The sequence below is a fragment of the Salvelinus fontinalis genome, chromosome 18, assembly GCF_029448725.1.
Source record: "Salvelinus fontinalis isolate EN_2023a chromosome 18, ASM2944872v1, whole genome shotgun sequence".
Classification (NCBI taxonomy): domain Eukaryota; kingdom Metazoa; phylum Chordata; class Actinopteri; order Salmoniformes; family Salmonidae; genus Salvelinus; species Salvelinus fontinalis.
Window position 1 is genome coordinate 37,447,559 of NC_074682.1, and position 16,432 is coordinate 37,463,990.

The following is a 16,432-nucleotide window of genomic DNA, read 5'->3' on the forward strand; positions in this document are numbered from 1 at the left end:
TTGACGAGCAGGTGTCCACATACATTTGCTTATGTAGTGTATACAGTGGGGCAAAAAAGTATTTAGTCAGCCACCAATTGTGCAAGTTCTCCCACTTAAAAAGATGAGAGAGGCCTGTAATTTTCATCATAGGTACACTTCAACTATGACAGACAAAATGAGAAAATCACATTGTAGGATTTTTAATGAATTTATTTGCAAATTATGGTGGAAAATAAGTATTTGGTCAATAACAAAAGTTTATCTCAATACTTTGTTATATACCCTTTGTTGGCAATGACAGAGGTCAAATGTTTTCTGTAAGTCTTCACAAGGTTTTCACACACTGTTGCTGGTATTTTGGCCCATTCCTCCATGCAGATCTCCTCTAGAGCAGTGATGTTTTGGGGCTGTTGCTGGGCAACACGGACTTTCAACTCCCTCCAAAGATTTTCTATGGGGTTGAGATCTGGAGACTGGCTAGGCCACTCCAGGACCTTGAAATGCTTCTTACGAAGCCACTCCTTCATTGCCCGGGCGGAGTGTTTGGGATCATTGTCATGCTGAAAGACCCAGCCACGTTTCATCTTCAATGCCCTTGCTGATGGAAGGAGGTTTTCACTCAAAATCTCACGATACATGGCCCCATTCATTCTTTCCTTTACACGGATCAGTCGTCCTGATCCCTTTGCAGAAAAACAGCCCCAAAGCATGATGTTTCCACCCCCATGCTTCACAGTAGGTATGGTGTTCTTTGGATGCAACTCAGCATTCTTTGTCCTCCAAACACGACGAGTTGAGTTTTTACCAAAAAGTTATATTTTTGTTTCATCTGACCATATGACATTCTCCCAATCTTCTTCTGGGTCATCCAAATTCTCTCTAGCACACTTCAGACGGGCCTGGACATGTACTGGCTTAAGCAGGGGGACACGTCTGGCACTGCAGGATTTGAGTCCCTGGCGGCGTAGTGTGTTACTGATGGGAGGCTTTGTTACTTTGGTCCCAGCTCTCTGCAGGTCATTCACTAGGTCCCCCTGTGTGGTTCTGGGATTTTTGCTCACCGTTCTTGTGATCATTTTGACCCCACGGGGTGAGATCTTGCGTGGAGCCCCAGATCGAGGGAGATTATCAGTGGTCTTGTATGTCTTCCATTTCCTAATAATTGCTCCCACAGTTGATTTCTTCAAACCAAGCTGCTTACCTTTTGCAGATTTAGTCTTCCCAGCCTGGTGCAGGTCTACAGTTTTGTTTCTGGTGTCCTTTGACAGCTCTTTGGTCTTGGCCATAGTGGAGTTTGGAGTGTGACTGTTTGAGGTTGTGAACAGGTGTCTTTTATACTGATAACAAGTTCAAACAGGTGCCATTAATACAGGTAACGAGTGGAGGATAGAGAAGCCTCTTAAAGAAGAAGTTACAGGTCTGTGAGAGACAGAAATCTTGCTTGTTTGTAGGTGACCAAATAGTTATTTTCCACCATAATTTGCAAATAAATTCATTAAAAATCCTACAATGTGATTTTCTGGATTTTTTTCTCCTCATTTTGTCTGTCATAGTTGAAGTGTACCTATGATGAAAATTACAGGCCTCTCTCATCTTTTTAAGTGGGAGAACTTGCACAATTGGTGGCTGACTAAATACTTTTTTGCCCCACTGTATGTACTACTCATTATGTTTGGCCTTTAAGTGCAAATTAATTTCAAATAGAGGGAGCTATAGAAACTTTCAATGCAACTCATCAGTTTGATTGAGCTTGCTGACTAATCGTTTGTAATTTGTTTGTCTTGTGAACATTCTTTAGTAGTTCTCCAGTTCACCGCTGGAGAGTGCTGCAAACTGTTTTTCTTCATATATACTTTCCTTATATAGTGCGCTTCTTTTGACCATGGCCTATATAGGGCTCTGGACAACAGTAGTGCACTATATAGGGGATATGGTGCCTGTTGGGATGCACACACAAATATCCTCCTGCTCTCCTACACAATTGTCTTATGTTGTGATTTATAGGCCCCTATTTTCAACCCTGACCCCTTCCCGATCCACCCCAGGTGCTGGTTAGGCTATCTATTTATTAAAAGCGTAGAGAACAAGAACATATGGATGGAGAAGGAGAGAAAGATAAGGAGCAGGGCACGGTGCCTCTTTAAACTAGAATAACATGAGTCTATTACAAAATGTATGTTTGTGTGTATGATTTAGGAGTCTACAATTGCACATTCACATATCAGCTTAGATATGCCCAGGTATTTTTTACATTGAAATACATGCATACATTTTTCACATTAATAAATCTCAGCATCTCCTCTCTCTCCGTCTTCCTACTGCTCATGTATTTTTCCCTCTCTTACTTCCTTCCCCTTCCCCTCGTGTGCAGTAGGTTGTGGGACAGGAAGGGAGGGAGGGAGGTCTACAGTATTGAGAGCAGGCTGCTGCTGACTCAGCCCAGGCCACTGCATTCATCTATCTGCACTGCAGCACAGTTTTTACCCTCCGTCTTTCCTTCCCTCTCTCATTCAGTGGGCCACTTTATACACACGCACGTGCGCGCACGCACGCACGCACACACACACAGTTCACACTACTGCACTACACAGCACACCACACTATGCTGTGCTACTTGAGGTACTATCCTTTTAATACAGATTTGGCCAGTTACTGGTTAGATGCTTGCAGACAAGATCCACCACTGACCTTGCTGTGATTTCAGATGACTAGTCTTTCTGTTTATTACTGTAAATCTACACTGATATTCATTTTAAAGTCTGTGATGAAAACCAAATGAGAAACTTTTTCCTCATGTATATACAAACTGTAGTTCATTATTTTCTAGAAAAAAAAGACACCACTATGAAGCATAACTGGAAGGCTGCTTTATTGTTTGGAAATGGATTCGTGCTCAAATGAAGACAATCTTTCACTGATTCTCACTTAGTCCCAAGTGGTTGTGCAACACTGTCCTCTCTCTGACTGTATTAGTGGCAAGAGATAACAATGACACTCAAAAAGCTTTAAGAAAATATTTTTGGCAACAAAAAACCCCCAACAAATAACAGGTCTCAGTCATGCTACAAAATAAAGGCTACATAAATTATTTCATAAATCCACACCAGAATTGAACCCAAGTGTAAAACAGAAGGCAAGCTCTCTCACCAGCTAAATGATCAGTGAACAGAATACAGAGAGAGCACTTGCAATAGATTACTATAAGATGTTAGTTCTGTTGATCTAGTCTAGGTGATGTTGTCTCTCCATTTTGATTTACTAAACCAATGGGTTTGGATATATCCTTTTTACTGATGTGCTGTAAAGTCTAAAAAGGCAGCTAAAAGGCACATGCCATTAAGAGATATTGCACCAAGAAACAAATAGAAATAACAAAAACAATAAACCTTGAAATTATCAGATGCATTGTTTAGAAAATAACAATAAATCCAAACTGCACTGGTGTGTTTAGGGGGAACCTGGAGGAAGGTCAGAGCTATAACAAGTAAAAAGCTGTCACACAAGGCGACCTGAGGCTCAGGATACCGGGGCATAATGACCGGCCAGCGCCGGCTTGTCTCAGGGTGGAGAGTGTGTATGTGGGAAGCGGGAAGAGGTGGGAGAAGTTGTGGGCAAGACATCTTCACACATGTACAAAAGGGTGCTGGTAGTGCAATCCTCTCACCAATGCAGGCTACACAATCCTCAGCAAGCAGCCATTGTACGCTGTTCCCCAGTACATAGAGATCCTGGGCAGGCCAGAGTTTTGGTCATTCACTGAACATATTGCACACAAAAAAGAAATGTGAGTTATTACAGTCTGTTGCACTGCATTCTCCTCAGTACAAGGAGCAGAAGGGAGAGTCGAGGACATATATATATATATATTAGAATATATATATTCTGTGTGTGTGTGTGTGTGTGTGTGTGTATATAGCTCTATATATGTATTGATTTTTATATTGTTTTTTTCTTTTTAATATAGATTTTTTATTTACTCCCTTTTTAATGTGAAAAGTGACTCCAAAAATCTACTCCACCTAACACGTGTCAGAGTCTAACAAGTGTGACAAGGGGTGTCAGCTGGAAGCCATTCTATTTACGGTTATTCATATTAGATTAATAGCAGTAGTTTAAGTATTTCTGTATTTACAAAAAACTACACATGCATGCACGCATAAAATAAAATGATATATTACATTATTTATAGTCTCTTAAAAAGTTCATTCTTAACTTTTCAGCAATTTGTGCCATTTACAACACAGCCTGAACTGTACATAATTTTTTCTCATTTTGTTTTTCAAATTGATGTAAGGTTTTTACATTTTTCTGTTTATACATTGATACATGTATATCCTTGATGGGGATGGAGAAAAATGGACAGCAGTTGCTTTTATGCTTATCATTCAGAGTTTTATTTGGTTCAACTTAACACCCACACTGATTTTGGAGATCTCATGCAGCAACTAGACCATAGAACTTGAGAAGGGGATTGGGGATTTATTCATAAACAGGAAGGTAGTGACATCACTGCACAACAGGAAGTGCAAAAGCTTGGGTGTCTTCTTAACGTGTTACGGCTCACAGTACCTTTACAATGCATCAAGTGCTCTGTTCATTATTTGGTATTTGTTACGAGATATACTTGCTAGGTAAGTGGAGTAAATGGCTGATGAGAGGTTTTGGAGCACATTTTTCTCAAATATAGAATTATGGGGCCTGCTCTCTAGTGCTCACATACCTGTTTTGCCTCTCATAGAATTGAGTGTTCTGCTCAAATTAACATATCCATTTTCCCTTTCATGACATCTCCTCACATTGTTTCTTAAGTACCTATGATTGATATTGGGGTGAGCAGTATTATTGTTATTGTTGTATTTTATTCAGACCTAACCTAAATCCATAGCTACACAACCACTAATATAATTTACTATTGATACAAACGCTGCCCTTACAAGCGAGCGAAATGTTGCTTTTTCACTGAGATGCTTCTAGCCCTATATTTCTAAATGTCTTTTACAGGAAGCTCTAAAGTGGCCCCTGATAGACTGGCTGCCCTAGCTATTGCCAGCCGAGACCATTGTCCAATAGGGTGGCATAACATCACACAAAATCATAGAAAAAGTGTTTCATAAATACTCTCATCACATTCACTTGCATTTAGTTGCAGAGCTCATTATAATACATCTGTAATATCTCCTGAGATAAAGGGGTGAACTCTTCAAGCATTGCGTACAGTTCTAGGATCTCTGTCTAACAATGACAGCGAAGAACAGAATAGGCAGCAGGGGGTACTGTTCACCCACTCCCATTCCAAGGACAAGGGGTGATGATGAGCAACAAGGCTTCTCCACATAAACAGAAATTGGTGTTTCTCTAATCTCCTAGCACAAGATTAACTCTCAACCACATTAAAGAAATGGCTGAAAATACATGTTAAAATGATACAGACTAGATAACCATAACAACATGTACAAATGAATCAGCACATGATAAGGAAATAAAACAGTTATTGGAAACAGAAATACAACATTCTTTCTACACTTAAACCTTGTAGAACAGTCTAAATTGTCCTTAGAGAAAAAAACAGAAATGGAAACCACCTTGCTACATCAATTCCCTGCACACTTAGACACTCCCACAATGCCCTCATCCAACACAAAACAAAGGCAGATGGCATGGTCAGTTAGGTATGTGATATTGCTGCATTCAAATAATATATAAGCTTTTTAAGATTTAAAACGATCCATCAAATCCAGTCAATAATACATACACACAGACATCCATTCCCTTCTCTTCTGCATCCCATAGCAGCAATAACATTTTCTAGTTCTCCTCATACAATCCACAATGTTGGTATTCCACACAAAGTTTATCATCATAATACCAATGATTTACTTCTAGCGTTGAATTTTTGACAGTGGACAACCTCAAACCTATGGTCGAGCCACTGTTGTGGTCTGAGTATTAGTGTCTTGTGGACTATGATTATTCATGCAAGATTTCTGATCAAAACATGCCATCATGCAAGTCATTTCTATGCATTGAACAAGCACAATTATTTATGTATTTGTTTGGAAATATGACTGAGTAAATGTAAGCCCTTGGCCCAAGGTGACTCCCTAATCAACAGCCCCTTAACAAATTGGTGTGAAAGCCCATGTAGTAAAAGCCTTTTGATGTGGGTATAACAAAGATAGAAGGTGAGGAAGAGTTGTGTGACATGGGAAAATTGTAGATTTTTTTTTGTAACCTTTTTTTGCCGCTCAAATTGTGGAGATACTATATTCAGCATTAACAACCCAAATGGAAAACCCTTACTTTAGGCTACTATGGGTTTTTGTCTTTCTCTCTTCAGCTGTTCTTCTGTTTGTTCATATAGACTGATAATGTACATAAATGTGCTCCATGAATGACTAAATTCAATGATACAGAGTCCCTTCTGACTGCTTTTCGAAGGTGATTCTTCAAGTCGAGCAGTATTTCCATGTTTTTCCTGCATAGCTCTGTATTTCCATGGGAATCCATTGCTGGCGGGAATCCCAAACATTAGATCCCTTATCAGCGTTTCTCATTCATTCCTCTTAGTGAAAAGTTATGTTCCTTATGTGTAGTCCACCAGTCAGGGAACTGCCCATTTCTTTCATATTTTGTCTGTTTTTCATTCCATTTAGTTAAGATCAGTAGTCTAGATGCAACAATGTCACACAGTACGCTGATTATGTTTGGTTTAAATCAAGTTCAAGTCTCTTTAAGCTGTAAGAGACGGAGCTGCTTCACTGCATCGATAGTATGAAGTCTTTAAACAAAATTATTAATATTATTATTTTTCTTTCTTGCAAATGAAATAATCTGTACATCTGTGTGGGTTAGATGGTTTCCTCTCGCTTTGCTTGAAGTTACATTATTATAATTATTATTGTTATGACTGTTATTATTATTCCAATACTCTAACACTTAGATTCCCTGACCGATTTTTGGTTTCTGCCCTTCTCCTTCCTCCCTGCTTTTCCTTCGTTCTCATCCTGTTTTTCCTTGTCAGGTTTGGTTACACTGTCATAGGAGGGGAGAGAAGCAGTGGAGGGCGTACCCTCCTTCTTTTCCTTTTCCGGATTCGTCCCACCATTCTTTACATTATTGTTATTGGCCGGTCTGCGCTTGCATTTGAAGCCACGTCTAGCCAGGTAGTTTCGGTAGGCCTGCTGGATGATTTTGGCCGACACGTCCTCCTGCTTGCGCCTCAGAGTAGTGGTAATGGGCTCATAAGACACTTTGGACGGGTTCGCCGCAATAAAGCGCTGTTCCATTTGATCCCTCAGCATGTCCAGCTCTCCGGTATCGCCTAGTACCCGCTTGGTGAATGCAAACAGAATGTCGAGGCAGTGTATCCGGTCCCCGCTCACCATGGGCAAGTCCATGGAGATCAGCTCTATGGTGTTGGGCTTTGGAACACGGAGCGGGTGCTCTAGGTAGTCTGCAAAGTCACCAAGCTTGCCATAGGTGATGAACTGCGAGGCGTCTGGGTCGAACTTCTCCCATATTTCGTAGAAGGTCGTGAAGTCGTCTTCGCTGAGCGGGTCGGCACTCTCTTCAGTCGCAACGCCGAAGTTCTCAAGGATAATGGCAATGTACATGTTGACCACAATTAGGAAGGAGACGATAATGTACATGACGAAGAAGAAAATCCCTACCGAGGGATTGCCGCAGTCGCCTGTATTCGGTGCACCTGGGTTCTCCAGTTGTGGGTCACAGTCTGGGGGGTAGTTGAGAATGGGTAACAACAAACCGTCCCAGCCGGCAGACGTAGTGATCATAAACAGGCAGATCATGCTGTTGCCAAATGTCTCAAAGTTGTACATGTCGTCGATTCCTGCCCCATGCTTGACATAGCCAAAGTTAGACATGCCAAAGATAGAGAAGATGAACATAACCAGGAAGAGCAACAACCCGATGTTGAACAGGGCAGGAAGTGACATCATCAGGGCAAACAGTAGAGTCCGAATGCCCTTGGCCCCTTTGATCAGACGCAGGATTCTGCCGATTCGAGCCAGTCGGATCACCCTGAAGAGGGTTGGAGAGACAAAGTACTTCTCAATGATGTCTGCGAGGAACATGCCTGGATAGAGAAGCAGACAGAAGAGGATAGGGAGAAATGTATTATTGCTGGTATGTTCTGCAATCCTTTTAGTATGTTTCCTTAAATCCATAACACGGTCATATAGATATTTAAAAATAATACAAACTGTCCTGTGACTGTTGGGCCACTAGGGGGAGATGTTAACATATGATCTCACTTTTCCAAGCCTTAAATTTCATAATTATGAGATATTTCTACACAGATTATTTTTTGATAGAAAATAGAGCAATCCATTTCTAGTAATTAAAACAGCAACTCAAGTTCTAGGACTCAAATACCAGGCATGGATGACAATAGGCAAACTGCATGTAGGAGGAAAGGGATGAAATCACTACTGACCAACAATTGAGAGAATGACCACGACCACATCAAAGATGTTCCACCCAATGGTGAAGTAGTAGTGGCGAAGGGCAAAGAGCTTTAACACAAACTCGGTAGTAAAGGCAACGATGAAGACGAAGTTGACCCAGTAGAGAATAATGTCGGTTTCTTCTGACTGATCGTCCGTCTCCACCATCATGGTCACCATGTTGAGGCAGATCAACATCATAATAGATATATCAAAGACCTGCTGCGTTACGAAGTCAAATACCAGGCCCTGAAAGTTATTCTGAGAGAAAAGAGAAAACATTATGGAGGAAAGATAAAGAGAGTTAGTAGATTTAACAAATCAAAGCAAGGCACATTTTGTTAGGGTACATTCTGGAAGGTCTGTTGGTTAGTAAAGTTTAATTTGACATGTCTTTTGAATGTTACCTTAATTAGAACTCATAATTTACCCCTCCCCAAAGCAGCCCTTAGGCTAAAGGAACCATAGGAAGAGACTCACCAGTGGTCTCGGAATAGGTTTTTGTGGTTTTTTTGAGCCAAGTTTTTTCATGGCAGTGTGGTATTTCTTCTGCTCCTCTGTCATGAATATATCCTGACCTCCAAAGTAAAGGGACACAAGAAAACATCTGGTTACAACCTTGTTCAGCCAAAGAATGTGGGAACCTCTTCTTAACCTAGTTTTATCTTATCAACATGTCCATGGAATAAGGAAAATAGGTCTTATCTTTTTCTTTTGCTGGTTAAAGTTGTCAATGATGACACCAATGAAGAGATTGAGGGTAAAGAAAGAGCCAAAGATGATGAAGGCAACAAAGTAGATATACATATAGATGTTGTCTTCATAGATCGGCTGATCCTCCACCTACAGAGAACAGGAAAAACACATTCAAGCTCCAAACTCTCCCTCATTACATTGCAAGTTGTGGGTTCAAAAGCCTTTTTTGCTACAAGTTAGTATTGGTAGGTTCTTCTGGAACATGTTACATCTGTTCACAAAATACCAACCAACAAACAAAAGGGAGACAAATCTCATACAAGTGACAGGCATACCTTCCGAGAATCAATGGCGGCATACATTATGTCCATCCAGCCTTTAAACGTGGCCTGTGAGAGAGGGGATATATAAAGTAATGTGAGAAAACATGGAAAAGAAACATGAGGAAGAAGAATGAAGGTAAAGCAGAAAGAGAGGAAAATTAGAATGAGGTGTTGAAGAGGAAGGAGGAAAATTACAAGATGAAGGAGATAAAGGTACAGTAAGAAGCCATTGATTGAAAAATATGAGAATTGAATCCTGCAGTCTAAGTACTGTTCAATGTCCAATCAACTTTGACCTCCACTGTGGGAGGGCCAAATTAGTTAAAAGTCAAAACATTGTTAGGAAAGACCTTGAACTCACCACTTGTAGAAGTGCCAGGTATCCTGCAGCCACATTGTCAAAGTTAATTTTGACATTCTTCCACCTGACCTCACTGTAATTTGCGTTGATTAGTGCAAAGCACTCAGTCTTGTTGTTGACGACGTCGGGTTTAAAGTTTTCCTCTGAGGTCTCGTTGAAGCAGTAGTAATACTTCCCTGCAAACAGGTTGACCCCCATGATACTGAAGATGAGCCAGAAGATGAGGCACACCAGCAGCACGTTCATGATGGAGGGGATGGCTCCAACCAAGGCATTCACCACCACCTACACATGTAACCAAGGAAACAGGAGCAGCATGAGATACAACTCACACATATATACAAAAATAAACCCACTCCCTCTCAAAGATAAAGGTCATATACCTTATGTGATTTGCACATCAGTTTGGTTTATCTTGACTATGACTTATATGTTGCTATTACTCTATCATATGCAACTGACGTCACCAATGATGTATACTGGTGTTAAAATGAGCCTGTGTTTAGAGCGTTGGACCAGTAACCGAAAGGTTGCTGGTTTGAATACCTGAGTTGACAAGGTGAAAAATCTGTCGATGCGCCCTTGAGCAAGGCTATAATTTGTGCCAGAGTCACTGTACTATGGGTGACCCTATAAAACAACACATTTCACTGCATCTATCTCGTGTAAGTGACAATAAAAAAAGTGGGGGAAGTACAGTGAATAGTTTGAGATCCCATTTTTGGTGTACCTATTTGAAACCTTTAATGAGTACACTCTTAGGTGCCTGGATAGGTTGTGGCGGTGTCAGCAGCAGCACACGGTGTAATGCTCTGACGATATACATTGGATTGTTTAATGCAGGACACCCAGCAGCTCTCAGACAGCTAAGCTGAGCCTGGCATGCACAGTCATACAGGCACATGTACAGAGCCATGTTCCCAACTTGACAAGACAATCAGAACTGAGATGAGAGGACTTTGCTGAAGGTTTCCCTCTGAATGTGTTGTGGTTATGGCAAACGACCTCAACTAAACACACACCTAGTTACCGCACGGCAAGCGATAATGGCTACCCAGAACATTTGCATTTCCCTGCCCCCCCCCCCCCCTGAATGCTGCTGCTATTCTCTGTTATTATCTATGCATAGTCATCTTAATGACTCTACCTACATGTACATATTACCTCAATTACCTCGACACCGGTGCCCCCGTGCATTGACTCTGTACCGGTACCCGCTGTATATAGCCCCGCTATTGTTATTTACTGCTGCTCTTTAATCATGTGTTATTCTTATCTCTTACTTTCTTTTAGGTATTTTCTTAAAACTGCATTGTTGGTTAAGAGCTAGTAAGTAAGCATTTCACTATAAGGTGAATGTGACAAATGCAATTTGATTTGATGAGTAGACTAGGGAGCTAACCTCACTAAATGGACATCATAATGATGTGAAGATGTACCTGGTTCCCTCTTCATAACTAGGCTGACTAAATTCTGTGACGATGTTATGAGTTTACCTTATCAATATTTTAAAAAACAACGCCTACTACCGGCAAATGGTTGTTGATTTTCTGTTATTGTCAACTGCTGTTGTCAAGAAGAGAAACATGGCTTTCTGGCATGTGTGCATTGCTTGCATGTAAATATTTCAGGCATGATCAGTCAAATAACAGCACAATAATCCTGTATTATGGAGGTTGAGGACTCTAGTCAAACTGTATCGCTGACACTTTACAGATTGCAAGACAGATCATTTAAAGGTATTTTCCGAGTAAGCTGACATACTGTGAATGCAGTCTCCTCTAACATAGGAACATAGCCTTTAAAGTGCAAATCACGCTGTAACGTGGGTTCAGCGATACAGACATAATAAATATATTTTGCAACATAATGCTACAGCCAGATGAAGTCCAGACAGAAACACTAATTCTGGTGCTTGATATACAGTACTTCACCAATCTCTGGTGATATGACATAACTAGGGATGTGGGGAGAACAGTAGACACATCTGAATTGTACATATGGGAGGAATTACAAGTCGGAGAGGAGACAAGACCAACATTTTCAAGAATAACAACCAGTGGTAAAATCCTTCACAGGAAATTGACAGATGATACTACCTGAAACTTAAAACCAATAAGAGACTATGGTATATTAAACTGTGAGAAATGCTACTATGCGTCTCACTTGGTGTAGGCGTCACGTGCCAAAGCTTCAACAAATAAGCCCTGCCCAATGGCTCAGCTTACACGTTCTGTTTTCTATAATGGTGCTTACTGGAAACTGGTACCAGCAAACATGACCACATTGGCACGATGTGGGCTCTATGCAGGCTAAGCTATTGGCCCCCTGTACTGCCCAAACTGAGCCAATGTGCTTTTACTCATCGGCTCCACATTGGCCCCAGGGCAGGTATTTATTCAAATGTAACTTATTTACTTAAAGATGCACTATGCAGAATCACGCCGCCATTTCCTGGTTGCTAAAATTCCAATAGTTAGCCTAACTTCAGTTTATGTGACAAAACAAGCAGTTATTGTATAGACAGTCATTGTACCATCTAAACTGCTGTGAACTATATTTTCCATAACCAAATATATTGTATATTCAGCTGATGTACAAAACCGAAAGTTCAGAACGGGAAGCATAGAAATAGCACACATAGAGCATATCTACCTCTTCTTAGACTTGCTTTCAACAGGAATTAAAGATCTATAACTCACATCTCTCAGTAAATTTGGTCGGGTCGCCTAAAAAGTTAGAATTTGTAGCTTTAAATAAATAGTATAATATTCCAACCTTAAAGGTATTTAGCAAATGTGTTACATTGTAGACAACCAAGTTGTTACTATCATACATATATTTTTTACAAGAGAAACTGTAAAGTTTCTTATATGCCACATGCACTTATTTAAATTTTTTGAAACACTTCTTCATTGGCAGTGTACAAGTCAATACTTTTTTGGGGCATCACACAATGCAATCCTTAAACTGGAATGACACTCAGTAATGGTTGCACAAAAATAACTGTGTGCACACCACACCCACAAATATTTGAATGAGCCCCCGCCTCCACGTTATGAAGTAGCTGGTGTGGGCTAGACCATGCTGGGCTTGGTGTGGGCTGGCCCGTGCTGGGCTTGGTTTGGGCTGGCCCGTACTGGGCTTGATGTGGGCTGGCCGGTGCTGGGCTTGGTGTGGGCTGGCCGGTGCTGGGCTTGGTGTGGGCTGGTCCGTGCTGGGCTTGGTGTGGGCTGGCCCATGCTGGGCTAACCCACATTGGGTTGGTGTGGGATTTGTTGTGTGCAAGCCTGTGTTGGGATTGGTGTTGGCTAGCCTGTGTTGAGCTGGTGAAGGCTGGCCTGTGTTGAGCTGGTGATGGCTAGCCCATTTCGGCAAAGATGGTTCAGTATGAAGATGCCCAGAAACAGCTTCTCCAATAGAAATTCCCTAGCTAAACTCATGCACAGAAACAGGTTGGCACATGCACCAAACTGACCAGGTGCAGGCCATCAAATCAAAGGCACTCCTTTGAAATAAAGATATTTTTGACCAACATTTTAATGTGTCAGTTTGTCACTTCTATTAGGATGTTCAGCTACTTTAATACGTTTTTTAGAAATCAATTTAAAAAAATGGACAACTAAGGATACATTTTTCACTTCTCTCATTGACATCCCAAACCCCGGTCTGGTCTGTTGAGCCTGTGTCGAGAGGCGTTCCCAGAAGTATTGGCCTGTTTGGCCTCTGGGTTAGAAAACTCTGATGTAGGGCTGGTGAGGGATTCGTGTGGGCTAGCCCGGTTTGGGCTGGTGTGGGCTAGCCCGGTTTGGGCTGGTGTGGGCTAGCCCGGTTTGGGCTGGTGTGGGCTTGCCCGGTTTGGGCTGGTGTGGGCTATGTGTTACATTCCATGTGTTACATTGGAATGTTTGAGTGAGACACGTGAAACAGTAGATGAAGGAACAGGGTACAGGAAGGATCTCTTGCTTGAAAGCTCTCGACAGTAGAAGTGAAGGCTCTAAAATAAGTACAATAGATTGCCAGTTTCAGTTAAAAATGACATCTCATTCATATGGGATGAGTGACTTCATTCTCCAGTCTTCTTTCATAAGTTCCACATCTATACTCTGTTTTGACATTGTGATGAGGCAGCGTTGCAACATATTGCCGTTTTAACCAATCAACATTTTAATATTACAATTAACCTGAAATTGCTTTCAAATGCATACTTTATCCATATTTGAGATAATCATTGATTTCATATCAGCTGCATCATGACTTTCTGAAATGATCTTTTCATGCAAATAGCGTGTCATAGATGAGCATGTGTAGAATTTTGCATGCATTTTCCTTTTGGACAGAATTGTGTTAAATTGCATCTTTTTTTTCTTAAATGCCCATTTGGATTTTCTAACATTATTTTTGCTTTCTAGTTCATTATAGCATGCATTGGTTCTGTATCTAATGAATGGACATGCAGATGGACCAGCTGCCTGGTGTTTTAGATCTTACCCTCATCCCTTCAAAACGAGACAGGGCCCTAAGGGGCCTCAAGGCCCTCAATGTCCGTAGTGATTTAACGGGCCCTAGATCGGAGTAGCCCATCGCATTAGCTATAAGAGTGATTATAGACACCTATACACAGAGAGAGAGAGAGGAAGAGAGAGGGTCCAAACAGTTAGAATTGGTAACAGAGATAGATGGACCAATTTGCTAGAGAAAATGAATAACACATATCGATATTTATACATATATATGCATTGTTTATATATGTATGCATATGTACCAATATGTACACAAACTGAATATAAAGAGAGTAAAGTTTAGCAGCGGTTAAAACTTCTGCAGAATTCAAGGAATAGTAGATGCCCCAATTTTTATCTGGATATTTAGGGAGTCTGTTTTGTTTTAGTTTGTAAAGCAGGTGAAGCTTGAAAAAAGGCTTTACAGTGTACGTGGTTAGAAACATGTGGTTGACAGAAAAAGAGGGGAAAAACAAGGGAAGAGAGAAAAAGAGGTAGCCAAATCAAGCAGGGGACATTTGAGGGGAGATATTATATAAGAACTCAAAGTGACACAGTATACGCACACTATTCAAACAATTCACAAAGTACCAGTTGAGTATAAGAATGGAGAATGGGAGCCAGGAAGGTGAGGGCAGTTGTGGGGGCGAGTAGGAGAGAGGACAACCTGTGAAAGGGAGAGTCCCGAGACAAAACCACAAGAACCTTACCCTGGCCTCTCAACCACCAGCCCCCAAGCCTTTTGACTGCAGTTCAACATTCCTTTTAATTTAAAGAGATACACTGTTACAGGTACCTGCGAGAGAAGGTACAGGTTGAATATGCACATGCATGAGCCATCTCATACTCACATTTCATTCTATTCTAGACCAAAAATTGTACTCGTGAGGGAGCCATAGCCTACATAAGGAGACCCACGGGACCCAAGATGTAGAGTAGTTACAGGACAGAGAGGAGCAAGGAGCCAGAGACGCAAAGAGACCATGGGACACCACACCTGTTAGAAAACTTGAGCTCACTTCCCCTCTGTCTCTCATGACCACCCATGATAATGTGATACTGGCGGGTGGTGGGGGAACTGTTGGATGGCCTTTGAGAAATGGAACAGTTTCATTCGAAAGGATTTGCAAAAATCATGTCTAAAACATATTTAAAGTCTACCAATGACAAATACTGTACTTTGTCACAGCTCTGGAGGGACAGACATTTTCTCTTCTGGGAACTGTTTACAAAGGCTGTGTTTGAGAATGAGCTGATCTTTCGGTTTCGCTCATTCATGAGAATGTATGTTAAATATATTTGTAAGGTACTGAGTACTACCCATGACACTATGCTCTTCTTTGCAATGGGTTTCTTTTTCTCAAAGAGGAAAACTTCTGTAGATGTTATATTTAAATGATCTCTATCACATATACACACAGCCTTTGTCCATGTATGTCCCCTGGCTTTTCTAATGGCACGCTAAAGCTTCCACTGTCCTTTAGGCTACTACACTGTCATTGTTCTTTGAGGTGATGGTCACCTTCAGCCTCTGTCGGCTTGACGCCCCCTGTAGGAAAAGGTGGGGAGTGGCCGCCATGCCTCCTTCCTCTGGCTCTGTAAGGAGAAACTGAGGAGAGAGACATGCACCTTCTGAGTAACCCACAATTCACAGGCAGGCAGGCAGGCAGGCAGGCAGGCAGGTAGGCAGGCGCACACACACACACACACACACACACACACACACACACACACACACACACACACACACACACACACACACACACACACACAGAGCGGTTAAAACATTGGGCCAGTAACTGAAAGGTCGCTAGTTCGAATCCCCGAGCCGACAAGGCACTTAACTATAATTGCTCCATGGTTGCCGTTGATAATGGCAGACCCTGGCTGTGACCCCACTCTCAGTGGGAGTTGGGATATGCAACAAAAAAAGCTAGAGCTGCACCGGTCAACTGTAAGTGCTGTTATTGTGAAATGGAAACGGGTAGGAGCAACAACATATCAGGCGCGAAGTTGTAGGCCACACAAGCTCATAGAACGGGACCGCTGAGTGCTGAAGAGCGTAGCACGTAAAAAGAATCTGTCATCGGTTGCAACACTCAC

At 41.5% G+C, this 16,432-nt stretch overlaps 1 protein-coding gene across 7 annotated transcripts in view; it reads right to left on the minus strand.

Moving 5' to 3' along the window:
• Positions 1-2,834: 2,834 nt before the first annotated feature.
• LOC129815450 (sodium channel protein type 8 subunit alpha-like) overlaps positions 2,835-16,432 on the minus strand; it is a 219,980-nt gene continuing 206,382 nt past the window's right edge. For all 7 annotated transcript variants that reach the window (XM_055869298.1, XM_055869296.1, XM_055869295.1 and 4 more), the window contains 7 exons: positions 14,319-14,441; positions 9,828-10,112; positions 9,479-9,532; positions 9,153-9,290; positions 8,928-9,032; positions 8,438-8,708; positions 2,835-8,077 (listed from right to left, as the gene is read on the minus strand). In XM_055869298.1, coding sequence (XP_055725273.1) covers positions 6,912-8,077; positions 8,438-8,708; positions 8,928-9,032; positions 9,153-9,290; positions 9,479-9,532; positions 9,828-10,112; positions 14,319-14,441 — 2,142 coding nt within the window. In that variant the 3' untranslated portion in view covers positions 2,835-6,911. The remainder of the gene's footprint in view (positions 8,078-8,437; positions 8,709-8,927; positions 9,033-9,152; positions 9,291-9,478; positions 9,533-9,827; positions 10,113-14,318; positions 14,442-16,432) is intronic.